Source organism: Cryptomeria japonica, chromosome 1 (genome assembly GCF_030272615.1).
Source record: "Cryptomeria japonica chromosome 1, Sugi_1.0, whole genome shotgun sequence".
In the NCBI taxonomy this organism is placed as follows: Eukaryota; Viridiplantae; Streptophyta; class Pinopsida; order Cupressales; family Cupressaceae; genus Cryptomeria; species Cryptomeria japonica.
Genome location: NC_081405.1, coordinates 501,666,818 through 501,679,193, shown reverse-complemented (window position 1 = coordinate 501,679,193; position 12,376 = coordinate 501,666,818). Strand labels below are relative to the sequence as shown.

Sequence of the window (12,376 nt, the reverse complement as noted above, 5' to 3'; positions counted from 1 at the left end):
AATCTTGAATGCTTGAATATCGCTGAAACACGGAAATTAACTTGATTCGAAAAAATTGCAAAAGGATATGTTGAACATCTAGGATACTAAGAGGGGGAAGGTGAATCAATGTTCTTTTAAATGAATTAAAACCTTTAAACAACCATCCACATAACATAATTAATTGCAGTAAAAGAAAGGAAACTTATGAAAGAAACACAACACTTGACACCGGCATTTTTATGTGGGAACCCATAAGGGAAAAACCACGGAGAGGGTTAACTCTCAATATCTTATAACCGGTTACAAAATATTACAATAGTGCTCACTACATGGCTCACTATCGAAGCCTCACTACCCAGATAAGGCTCACTGTCAGAGGGCTTACTGTCCAGAAATACATACAAAAATGAACTATTATAGTTGCATCTCAAACATGCATGGAGTACAATTCCAATCAAGCTCAATAAACAAATTCTACACACTTAATCAACTCCTCCATCACATATCACCGCATATCACTATTATTGCATCGTCATCCTTGTTACGTGCACCAAGTATCATATATATATATATATATATATTGATCCAAGTTTGATTTATGTCAACTACATATCTTTCATTCCAACAATTGAGATAGTCCAAAACTCTCTTTACACACTACACAATTTATCCACATAAGTCAGCCAAAACATGATGCAAGATGATGTCCACTAGAGATTGCATGCTATGACCAATCCTTGGTCTTGTCCCAAAACCGCATGCCAAAATGTGATCACTTGAAAAAATGCAAAACCTTAGAGTTGACTATCTTGTTCCGGAGAAATGGGGTAACTATCGCACAGGGCTTTCGAACCTTGTACCTTTCAAACCTTTTCATGTCAACACAAGAAATCTTGAATGAGTACCTTGAGCATCTAAAAACTTACTGACAAAACCGCATACTAGTACAATCAACTGTGGAGGAGTGCAGACCAAAATAGGACTCATGTATATGTAGTATAGCTTGTCGGACTAACCCAAAACTACTTAAGAGCATTAAGCCCATGTTGCCAACAAATATCAATGACAACATTCCAACAAGATAAAGGGTTGAGAAAGTTAATCTAAACCTAAGAATGTAAGGAACTATGATTGACATAGTGAAATTCAACTAGACTTTGCTTTGCCATGCAAAGCAATAACTCCATAAAGTTTAGTGCAATCTCCTAAGGTAAGCATATGATGTTCAAATCAGTACCAATGACATAAACACTATCAAGTCGATGCATATCAATGAGCAAGTAGCAATTGAAGTTAAGCTTATAAAAGTTCAATCGACCACGTAAGATATTTCACAATCAATGAAATATTAGTAGTATGAACATACGAATTCCACCATTAACCATTCATAAGATCTTCATCCATCTAACCAACATAAAAAGAAACAAGAAGTAGACACCATGCAAGTTGTTGAAACAACATATGAAGTTCATCATATCTTCAATGAAATTAACATGCTTCTTACAACAATCTCCTTTCCTCCTACTCTATTCTAACTATCTACTTGCTATCTGCTACTTTCTCCTAACTATCAACTATTCACCTGCTATTAACCTTTACAAATGAGAAAATTGAGCCTTATATAGTGCTCTCATTACAATGAGCGGTCAGGATCGAATCCACATCAATGGCCAAGATCGAAAGATAAAAAACCCTAATTAGGATTTGCTACACCCATTACAAAGCATTTAATGTTTGACCAATGACAAAATTACATTGAGTCGGACACATGTCTTTCTTTGAATTTTCGACCAATAGATGAGGAGGGTAGGAACATCGCTCTTTGTGCCCACATGTGGTAGTTATCTACTTCGTTGGATGAGTTAGATGCATTGAATCTAGATGCCTTTACCTGAAATGATGTGATTGGATAAGTGATGACTGGGTGCCACCTCAGCTAGCTGCTTCTTGTAACTCATCACAAATGTAGGTGATTGATGCATACCTCTTGATACTCAACATTTCTAAGAGTTTGTAGTGAAGAATGGGATGATGGTGGGAGATACTCCCAAATCGCATCATCTTCTCGACTTGATCACCTTCGCCTTGGAGCTTATGTCTCTGATTACTCTTGCTATATTGGCAATGATTCTTGGATTTCCAAAGGAAATTCAAGATTGTGAAAATTTTCTTCCTTAAGGCACGTGCATTCCCATGCTTGTTCTTGCATTCATCTTCATTCTATACTTCCTTCATCTTAGCCTCGCATCTGTTGCAATCACCTTGAATGTACGGATCTTGTCCTTAGCATTTCTTCTTCTTGCATGATTTGATCTCCTTGTTATGATGCTTGTGTCCTTGTTGATTTTTCTTGCATTTCTTGGTGTTGATACCTTTGACATTGATCCTCAAACTCGTGGATCTTGATGAAATGAAGTGCATCACCTTAATGAATTCTTTCTCTCCATGTAGCGGGATATTTGATCTCATCGTCCCTTGTATGAGTGTTGCCTTTCTTTGTAATGGAAGTTCTCCTATCCACTGCCTTGAGTGAGCTTGAGACTTGGAGTACTGCAATGTCTTGAATGGTGTGATCTTGATCTTGTAAGTGAGTTGATGAACCTTCACCTTTCCTTTCCATATGCTTTGCCAGCTTAAGCATGTTGCTCTGATCTCCTTCCAGTTAGACCTGCCTGAAAAACAAACAAGGGAAGCATCAAATCCACTATAGACAGGTTTCTCGGATCTCTTAATCTGAAATGCATTCTAAGTGTTTTAATCTTCTAATTTTGTGCCTGATTCTAATTTTAGTTTCTAATTTGAACTTGTTTCAAGATCTGACTCATGTCTGATTTTACTTTATTTCAGGTCTGAGACTTCACCTTTGTGTCTGATTTTGAGTTGAATTTCTGATTTGAACTATTTCAACTCTTAAGAGTGGATTTAGGCATCAACTAGGAGTCATCCAAAGACTGATCAGGGATTTGGGATACCACAGGCAGCTGATGTGAAGGCGGGTCGGAGATCTTACTCTTAACTGGAAGTTTGGACTTTCCAAGGGTCACTGACAATGGCAAAAGAAGATTGGACTTTTGGAGGAGCACTGGCTGGAAAAGGTCAGCCTTTTTGATAGGCAATGACAGTGCTTGCAATAAGTTCGGGTTTTTGAGACCCCACTGACAGTGGATGCAATCAGATCGGGGTTTTGGATAGGCATTGGCAGTGACATAAAGTGTGATTGCAGCTTGCTCACTAAGCATTTCACCATGCTTCCACCTACCACTATGCAACCTCCTCCATTCTAAACATCATTAGCTTCAAAATTCTAAGGCATTGACTTCAAGGAACACTGATCTCAGTAAATTCATAAGTCTCCCAACCTGATCGGGTTTAAGATAGGCAACTAGAAATGATCTCAAGGCAGGTTGGAGATCTTACCACCAACTGGCAGTGCTAGAAGAGGTAGGTCGGGGTTTTCAATGAGCACTGACTGGAAATGGTCGGGGATTTAAGGGGTCACTGACAGTGGTCGGGCTTTTCACCCCTCACTGACAATGACTCAAAGACATCAATTTTACTCACTCAATCACCTCAATCTCTTTAAACATCAAGCACTCACCTCCCCGACTCTTAAGGGTCCGTCATCATCAACCAAGCCTCCTCATGATTGTCTTAGCCTTCATCCTGACTGACTTGCATCTAACCTCTCAATTCTCATGGCTGATCTCCACACTTGCATTCATTGTTTCCATTTCTGTCTTTAAGGCATTGGAAGCTAAACTGACCTCATTCCAACCCAAAGAGAGATACCTGACTCGATCACCCATTGACAACCTGAGACATTGCACTTCCTACAAGTGAAAGGTTAATAGCTAAAGACGCCACAACTAACCTAGATAGCAGAAAAAAGTGGGGGTCCCCATTTGCAATGGGGTGATGTGTGAAAACGTCACAACAACCCCCTCTTGGGAAATAAAATAAAATAATATAATTTTCATTAATTTCCCTCCAAATACTCTTTCCAAAATAGTCCATGTGAGATTCTTGATCAAAATTAGAAAATATCTTCTACTATGACAATTTGTCACAGAATCTGCTATATCTGTCATAGTCATTAATGCCTACTGGTTTGGATTCACTAAAATATTGATTAATTTAATATTTATGTGCCCAAAGGATGTAAATTTTACTAGGACAATATAAATATTAAATAAATAACCTCTGACTTACTATTCCTAGACTGTGGGAACTTACTATTTTTAACAAGTGCTGTTTTTAGCAAAAGGAACATGACGGTAATAATTTGATATGTCCTGTTTTATGCACACCCAGATTATAGGATCTTTTGGGTAGTATATAATCAAGCTTTATTCCATTAAGTGTTGTTGGCCAAGGGTGTGTGTGCAAGGCTCTGTGAAGGGAAAAAAGAATATCTGAAATTGTATTTTAGAAGGAAAGTGAATGCTCAATTGCCTCATACATCATACAATTTTCATAAAATTATTCCTCAAATAGATCAGACATCCTGTACGTTTGTCATTGGAGATTGGAGGACAAAAACCCTGATCCCCACAACCGGCCAGTGGATGAAAACCCCTATCCAATGTTTAGCAATTCCTCTCAAGGATTGCATTTGAACTTCATTGATTTTTTGTTCAAGCAGCTCCTGTCAGTGCTTGTTTGTCTGAGTTAGGTGGCTCTCGCTTAGTACCTAGGGATTGTAATTTTGAGGTGGCTTCTATAGTACCCCTTTGTTGTGAATTTGTTATTAGAATTGACTATGAGTGTGACCTCCCGTTGTAATAGGAGGACTAGACAATTTGTGCAAATTGTTGTTCATTTGCAATGGTTTACAATTCATTTGTTCATATTTTGTTAAGCTTATTGTTTTGATAAAATAGATCTGATTTGAAGTAAGATCTACTCATCGGTGTCTTGAGTGGTATCAAATTGAAATATTCAACATCCCTAATTGAGGATATTATAGAATCTGATCTCTGAGAATTGTCATAGCAAGATGGCCTACTTCCCCTCCTTTATGTTCACCTTATTCTTAGAAGGTGCAGCCTAACGGAGAAGTGCACACTCTAACTAAACATTTTATTCATCAAAAAGGTCCAAATATATACATGCCTTTTCCTCATACATCCACGTACCTTTCAGGAATTACCCACCCTCTCACTCAGATAGGCCCCAATGTCAAGTCCAAACAATGTGTTTGTGTAAACCCTCATTTCCCGCCTCCCCACACTGTCACTCCCTCTTATGGAGATGACTTAGATGACTTCAATGATGAAGGGAATAAAATAATAGACATGCATCCCTCTCATTTTGAAAGCTTCAATGAAGGAGGGAGTAAAATCATTAACATGTCTACAAGATGATATATGTCTAGTAGAGGTGCGTATTTTTACAGGGCCCATGATAGGGTACATTCAAATGCAATCAGGAGGAGATACAGTAACTAATCCATTCTCTGTTAATACCATAAATTACTTTCAGAAGGCTAGAGTAGTGTTATCTTATTCAACTACTAAATCGTTTACAAACTCTACTTCATACTCTTATGTAGAAAAAAAAATGAAGAGTTTTTTTGTTTTGAATAATTGCCCTAAATTATGTTAAACCAAGTAATCTCTATTGTAAGTTTTGGACTGCTTCTTGTTGTAAAAGTTTCGAAGTCCAATTCTGAAGAGTGACCAACGATAGACAGAGAATCCAAGTTATTACCATAAACCAGCAAAGAATGCTGTATGTAGAATGGGATGATTGTAAGTGATAAAAGTACGGACATGATAAACTGGTGAGAATGGGTAAAATTTCAAATCCAACTCACTGACAGAAGACGGCAATGGCAAGTCCGGCTATAATTAAGGGAAGAGATTCTCCACGACAGTGTAGCAAAGCCAAAATGGTAACTTAAAAAGGAAAACTCCTCCAGTCTTTTTCATCTTTTTCATTTTTTTCAAATATATATGATTCGATCAATTAAAAACTACTAATAAGTGCAAGAGGAGGTGAATTGAGTTGGCAGAGAACAAAGCAAACAATTAATGAGGCAGAAAAGGGTTGAATTGGGTTAGCAGAAAACAAAACTAGCTATTAATAAGTGAAAAAAGAGACAAATTGGGTTGTCAGATAACAAAATTAGCTATTACTAAGTAAAAAAGGAGACAATTTGGGTTGGCACAGGACAAAACCTGTTGATTTGGTGTGTTGGACCATTGCCAAACTTCGTTTCGAAATCGTTGTTCATCTTGCTTGTCAACAGAATCCAGTTTGCAGTGACAGGGCTTCCCAACTCTGGGCCTTCTATATCCAACCCCTTGCTTGAAGGCGAGGGGAAGAGATTTTGGAAGCTTGCAGCAATGTATGCTCTTTCCCCGCAAATTTAAAGTACGCCCATGCATAATAGTCCATGAAGACGAAAACTGATGGGGAGGCGCTCTGAAAGGAATTAAGATAGAAACACTCATTATTGCTTGACTTCACCCAGACAATTGGAAAGTCTGGTATTGCTTCTCCTTCTGGTTTCAAAACTCATACCCCGCGAAATAAGATACTGCAAAAATATACTTCAGGATTTTATTTGACCTTTAATTTTACCTCCTCCTCAGAGCAGCAGGATGGTACGTTCTTCATTTTAAGACGTATCACCGTTGTGATTTGAAGTTAAACCGCTCAAAACGTTAAATCTTTGTGCTTCGCTAAATGGTTACGTAGACATTCGTCCTCCACTCAATCATTGTAATCGTTTACAAAGTGGTAGATATCCCGGAACCCGAGAATTGATTGCAGATTTTCCCTAAGGGGAAGTCCTTTACCCTTTGTCCCCTTTCTCCCCAATGTGAGGGAGAAACCCCCATCCTGCTCAATTCACTTTTCCATCTCATTATAATATATTTAGACCACATATTTTTACCATATCATGCACCACTATTATCACTATTATCTCTTACTTTAGGATAATTATATTTTTAAATATTTATTATTATTAAATAAAAAATCAAATGTGGTTCAATTACAGTAAGCTTGAGAGAATTGTCTATTATGTAATTATATTTTTAAATATTTATTATTATTAAATAAAAAATCAAATGTGGTTCAATTACAGTAAGCTTGAGAGAATTGTCTATTATGTAGGAGGTTAGAAAGGGTTTTTTCAAATAGTTTTTTAATATTGGTAAGGGTGATGGTAAAATCATTTTTACCATTGCAAGCATTATAATATTATTTTATTATCTATCATAAAAGAATAATAAAATATATGATCATTTCAAATGGATAGTCATGTTAGAAAATAATTGTCAATTTTTTGAACAAAAATTAGGTGTCATTTGCTTGTTTTTATTTTAAACAAAACTGCAATGTCATTTACTTTTGCATTGCATAATAGAGAAGCTAGGTAAAGATTATGTAGAGAAAAGAGTTTCTTCAACTAACTCTTTGAGCATTGGTAAGGGGAAACCCATTTTACCTTTTTTAATGTCTTTTCCATTTAAAATGTCTTTAATTTGGTATTGTATTCATTATTTTATGTAATCTTTGAGAAATAATTATTTAAATCAATAATGGCTTCAATTGAATATGTGTAATCAATTTGGTATCAAAGTTTGATTGATAGATTATGGGAGAAGTCCTTGATTCTTAACCCTTGATATGAGTAGATTCTTGTGCATAGTTGAATCTATTAACTTGCATAAAAAGAATGCACTTTCAATGTTACGAGTGTATTTGCAAACTTGGGCTATTACAAATTGGTGTTTTGATAAAGATTTGGCCAATGGATTTTTTGGTTGGACTCTTTCTATGAAGTTTTTAGAGGTGAAATTTTGTTGGAGACTTCCAAAAAAAAATGTCCTCATCGTTGAGTCCAAAAGGCCTTAGAACCTATGTATCAATATAAAATACTATAGGGTTTACAAAAAAATGGCATTTAAAAGGGTGTGGAGGAATCTCTTCTATTAATTTTATCTAGTCATAGAAAATCAATATAGTCATATGGATTCATACCATATAGCATCATAGACAGGTACAAGCATTATTAAGAAAAATGGCATATTCCCTACATCAACATCAAGTATGATAGAATGGGGTACAATTGACTGGTGTGGAGGGTTTTGAGAGGCTAAAGGGTATAGTGATGACATCAACCTATGTTAGTAGGCATCATGTTGATACAAAGAGTAGTGCTTTAGAAATATAGCCCTTGATCATGTAGGGATTAGGGCCTCAAATACAACTAGTCACCTGGGACTAAGGCCCAACCACTACCACCACTACCTATAACAATGCGATACACTTCTAGCTACTATTGTTTCTCACTATTCATCACTCAAGTTCTACTTGCCAAGCTACCACCACTACTGAAGGCAATTCCCACTTGCCACTCAACTAATGACATTTCTACAAGTTACCCAAGAGACACTAGGTCCTATCCCTTGGTTACTCAAGGATTGGGGCCTCAATCACAACTAGTCAGTTGGAGCTAAGGCACAACTACTTGCAGTGCTACCTATAGTGGTGTGATCCACCATTGCCTATCATTGTTTCTCCATATTCACTAGTAAATGCTTTCTTTCTCAAGCTACCACCATCACCTAAGACATTTCCCACTCACCATCCAGCTAATGAAATCACCTACTAACTACCCAAGAGCCACTATCTAATTGAGTAGATATGTGCTAATAGAGATTGTTTTTAGGAGGTCATAAATTTCACCCAAGGAATCAAAATTTAAGATTCTTACAAAATATCAAGTTCCAAGTACTATGTTGTGGTATCAATTATTTTCTAGATTTTATTATTCTGAGTAGAATGTATAAATTGGAAGTTGACTTTGTTGTCATTTATTTGGCAATTCATATCTCATCCCTATAATGTCTAATTTTAGACTTCTTAAAGGTGATGAAGGGCATCTATTGGGAAATTTGTACTAGATCATATTTTCATATATTAATATGTGATAATTTATTTATTTACATTTCTATTTGATTAATTTGCTTATTCATTTGAATGTGATACTTTGTGAGTTTGTGACAAATCAAATTTAGAGGTGATTTGATTATTCAGTCATAGTATAAAGTTTATATATTTATTTAGATAGTTATCTATGTTTAACATGATTATCAATGTGATGTTGAATTTATATATTGGATTAGGAGATTTACAAGTCATGTAGTTTTGTAGGATTTTTATACTTCTATGTTGTATATCAAGTTGAGGTAAGATTAATGCTTCTATGAGATGGTTAGTATAGCACCTCTTTGGACTAGATCTTATCTTTTGTGCATTAGCATCATGAAGAATAAGATAATTCTTGTTTGAGATGGTGTTCATCTTGGTTATTATTGTCGGTATCATAATGAAGCATATGGATAACTTGGAGCACTTGGATGTATTAATGATAAATGTTGGCATTATGGATTTTTCATTGATGATTAAGTTTACTTTTGACCTCTTATGTAATATATACAAAAAGTAGGACAATATGAAGAACAGGTGAGTTAGACATCATTGGTTCCACTTTGGATGTTGTATGCGAAAAACCTAGTATCAAAAAAATAAATGAGGGGGAATATGGTCTTATAATGTCATACTTTAGAGGAACATTTTTTCTAATACCACTTGGTGATTTTTGTGAATTTGTTTCCATAAAAGAAATCACATGAGTAGTTTTTAAGGTTGTCTTGTTGCCTAAGATTGATTGGGCATATCTTGTAAATTACATATGTCAGCAGGGGGAGCATGGAACAAAATTTGTAGTTACATATTTTTTTATTTTCTTGTTCACATGGATTAAAATGGTCTACAATCCTTACATGGGTATTAGGAAAAGGTGTGATGTACACCGTGCTTCACTAGTTTGTTACTATGTTCCTATGGAATGCATGTAGAGAGATTTTTGTTACAAATATGTTGTTGAATAAAAGTTGTCATTGAAGTCAAAGTGTGAGATAGAAATTGTCATTAAGGAGAATGTTGAAGCCATGCTATCTACTTTTGATATATCTAGATACTTAATTATGTTATTTTCATTGCCATGTTAATGCATTTGTTGAGTTGTGATAGTCTTATGCAATTTCATTGATTGATATGACCATGGAATTGGTTGGGACATGTGTGTGTTATCATGATGCATTTCTTCTAGTTGATGGAAGTGTCTGAAAGTTTGTTCCGAACTATTTAATATTGTTTCCCAGAAAGTGAGCTTGTTTTGGCAACCTATAAAGGTCTATCTTCTAATTCTTATGTTTAATGACCTATTATTTGAATGGAAAGTATGCATACACAAGTATTATAAAAGCCTTGTGTTTCCAAAATCTTGGTATGGCAGAAGATAGTGTTTGCTTCACTAGTTTGTTACTATGTGGCTAGTGAACCCAATTTTTATTCTAGAATGTTGTGATAGTTGATTTGAGTGTGGGTTGTCATAAATTAAGGGTGGATGCTCCTTATGATTAGTTTGATCTATGCTTCGATCTATATGACAAGTTTCTTTATTTGGAGTCATATGTAAGTCTTTGGGCTAGACCTATTGCACATTTGATATAGCGCTATGGGAGGAATGTAGTTTGTGTATATGTTGGTGATTATGTGAATATTACATTTTGGACCTAATTAAGCTACTCTGTGAAGTGTATGATGAAATTCCTTACATTGGTTTGTGTATGGGCTAATTAGGACTTAACATACTACAATTTGATGAAATAAATTATATGATCGACTTGTAAAATGTTTAATTATGTATGTGGCCAACTTATGTTTGTACTTGTAATTGGAACCCATATATATGAGTGTCCTAGAGTTGTTATTTTGTGGGTTGAGTTGTTGAGATGTACTTTTAAGGATACAAGTTCATAATGAGTGAGTAGAAGAATGAATCAGAGAGAGAGAGCTTATGATTCAAGTGTGCTATAATCTAAACATTACAAGATCATGAAGAGTGAATGTTGAAGATGACTATGTTAGAGGCAAGTTGTACTTTAAAGGTCCTAATTATATATCTTTCATACTGTTGACATGAGTTGTTGTTGAGACCTAGGAATTTGAGATTGGTGTCTCTAGTGGGTTAGTGCTCACTACACTTCAAGGGGATTGATGTCTCCAGTAGGTTGATGCCTACAAATTTATGTAAGTGATTTATTATTTGTGAGGTTAGATTTGGAGAGTAGATCCAAGCAGCTATTCTCATCATAATTTTATCATTTTTGGTTTTCCACATGTATCTAGTGCTCTTTGTGTGGATGTGTATTGATTTACATGTTCTAAGTGTTACATAGTTGATAGATAAATTCATTATTTACATAAAGAACTTATTAATGATAATTAATGTTAAGAAATAAGTGAAAAATACATATATTGATTCACTCCCCCCATCTCAATATATTGTGTGTGTTTCAAATGTTCGTAGAGACTCTATAGATGTATTGTAATATTTTCATTACTAAATAATACATAAGTAGTGCATTCTTTGGAAGCTAGGTTTTTCTCTCTTCATGATTTTCCCAAGGTATATCATGTGTCACCTTTGATGGTATGTTGTCTATTATTTTTCATATGGATTCTAAATACCTATTTGCATAGATTTATCTATTTGGATTATGTGGAAATATTCATGTATGGCTACAAATTTCCTATCATTTGGTATCACAGTCATAGTTATGGTTTAGATAACCCTTGTAGGATTAGATTTGGTGCATAGTCAAATCCAAGGCCTCCAAAAAATAATGAAGATATTACAAGGCATGGAGATCTTATGCAAGTTTTTTATTTCTTTTTGTTGATTTGGGGTTTTGGGGTTGTAAATTTGTGGTCACTTTTTGTAGATCTAGTTTTATAAATTGAGTTACAAAAAGGGTTTTTATGGTGTTCATAATGAGGGTTTTGGTGGGGAGGTTTCATAAATGATCTTGGGCCAAAAGAATATCATTATTAGATCCAAGAGGTCTAAGACATGAAGATTGACATTAAATTTGTTTATTTTTGGCCATTTGAGAAAAGAAAGGAAAGGAATTGCCCCTACCTTTTCATATAATGTTATTGTCATAGACACATAGAGAAGGTGACAAAAAAAAAGTAATTATCTCCTTGTGTAATCTTTTCTTTATTAACTTTTTTATTTTAAAAATTAATTATAGGGGTACTGTTGGAAGAATGTGTTGTTGTGGTTGTCATTAATGTCAAACTTGTTGTTCCAAATAGTTGTTGGTCCAGAATGTCTATGGTACAAAGATATCTTGTTGTGTTGATGTTGCAGTTGTTCTAGAAGTATTTAGATTCATAAAGCGAACTGCTGAAATTGTTTGATGTTGTTATCTTCTTTGGTTATGATTTTGGTATCATAAATATGTTAGTTTTGTGGTCTGCAAAGATCTTTGTGTTCTATGAAAGTTGTGGTATATTTCATAGCAGT

General features: G+C 35.1%; 1 protein-coding gene across 2 annotated transcripts in view; it reads right to left on the bottom strand.

Annotated features, from left to right (window-relative positions):
• Positions 1 to 6,825, bottom strand: part of LOC131078165 (signal peptide peptidase 2) — a 194,218-nt gene extending 187,393 nt beyond the window's left edge. For both annotated transcript variants that reach the window (XM_058015837.2, XM_058015838.2), the window contains exon 1: positions 6,162 to 6,825. In XM_058015837.2, coding sequence (XP_057871820.1) covers positions 6,162 to 6,437 — 276 coding nt within the window. In that variant the 5' untranslated portion in view covers positions 6,438 to 6,825. The remainder of the gene's footprint in view (positions 1 to 6,161) is intronic.
• Positions 6,826 to 12,376: the final 5,551 nt, after the last annotated feature.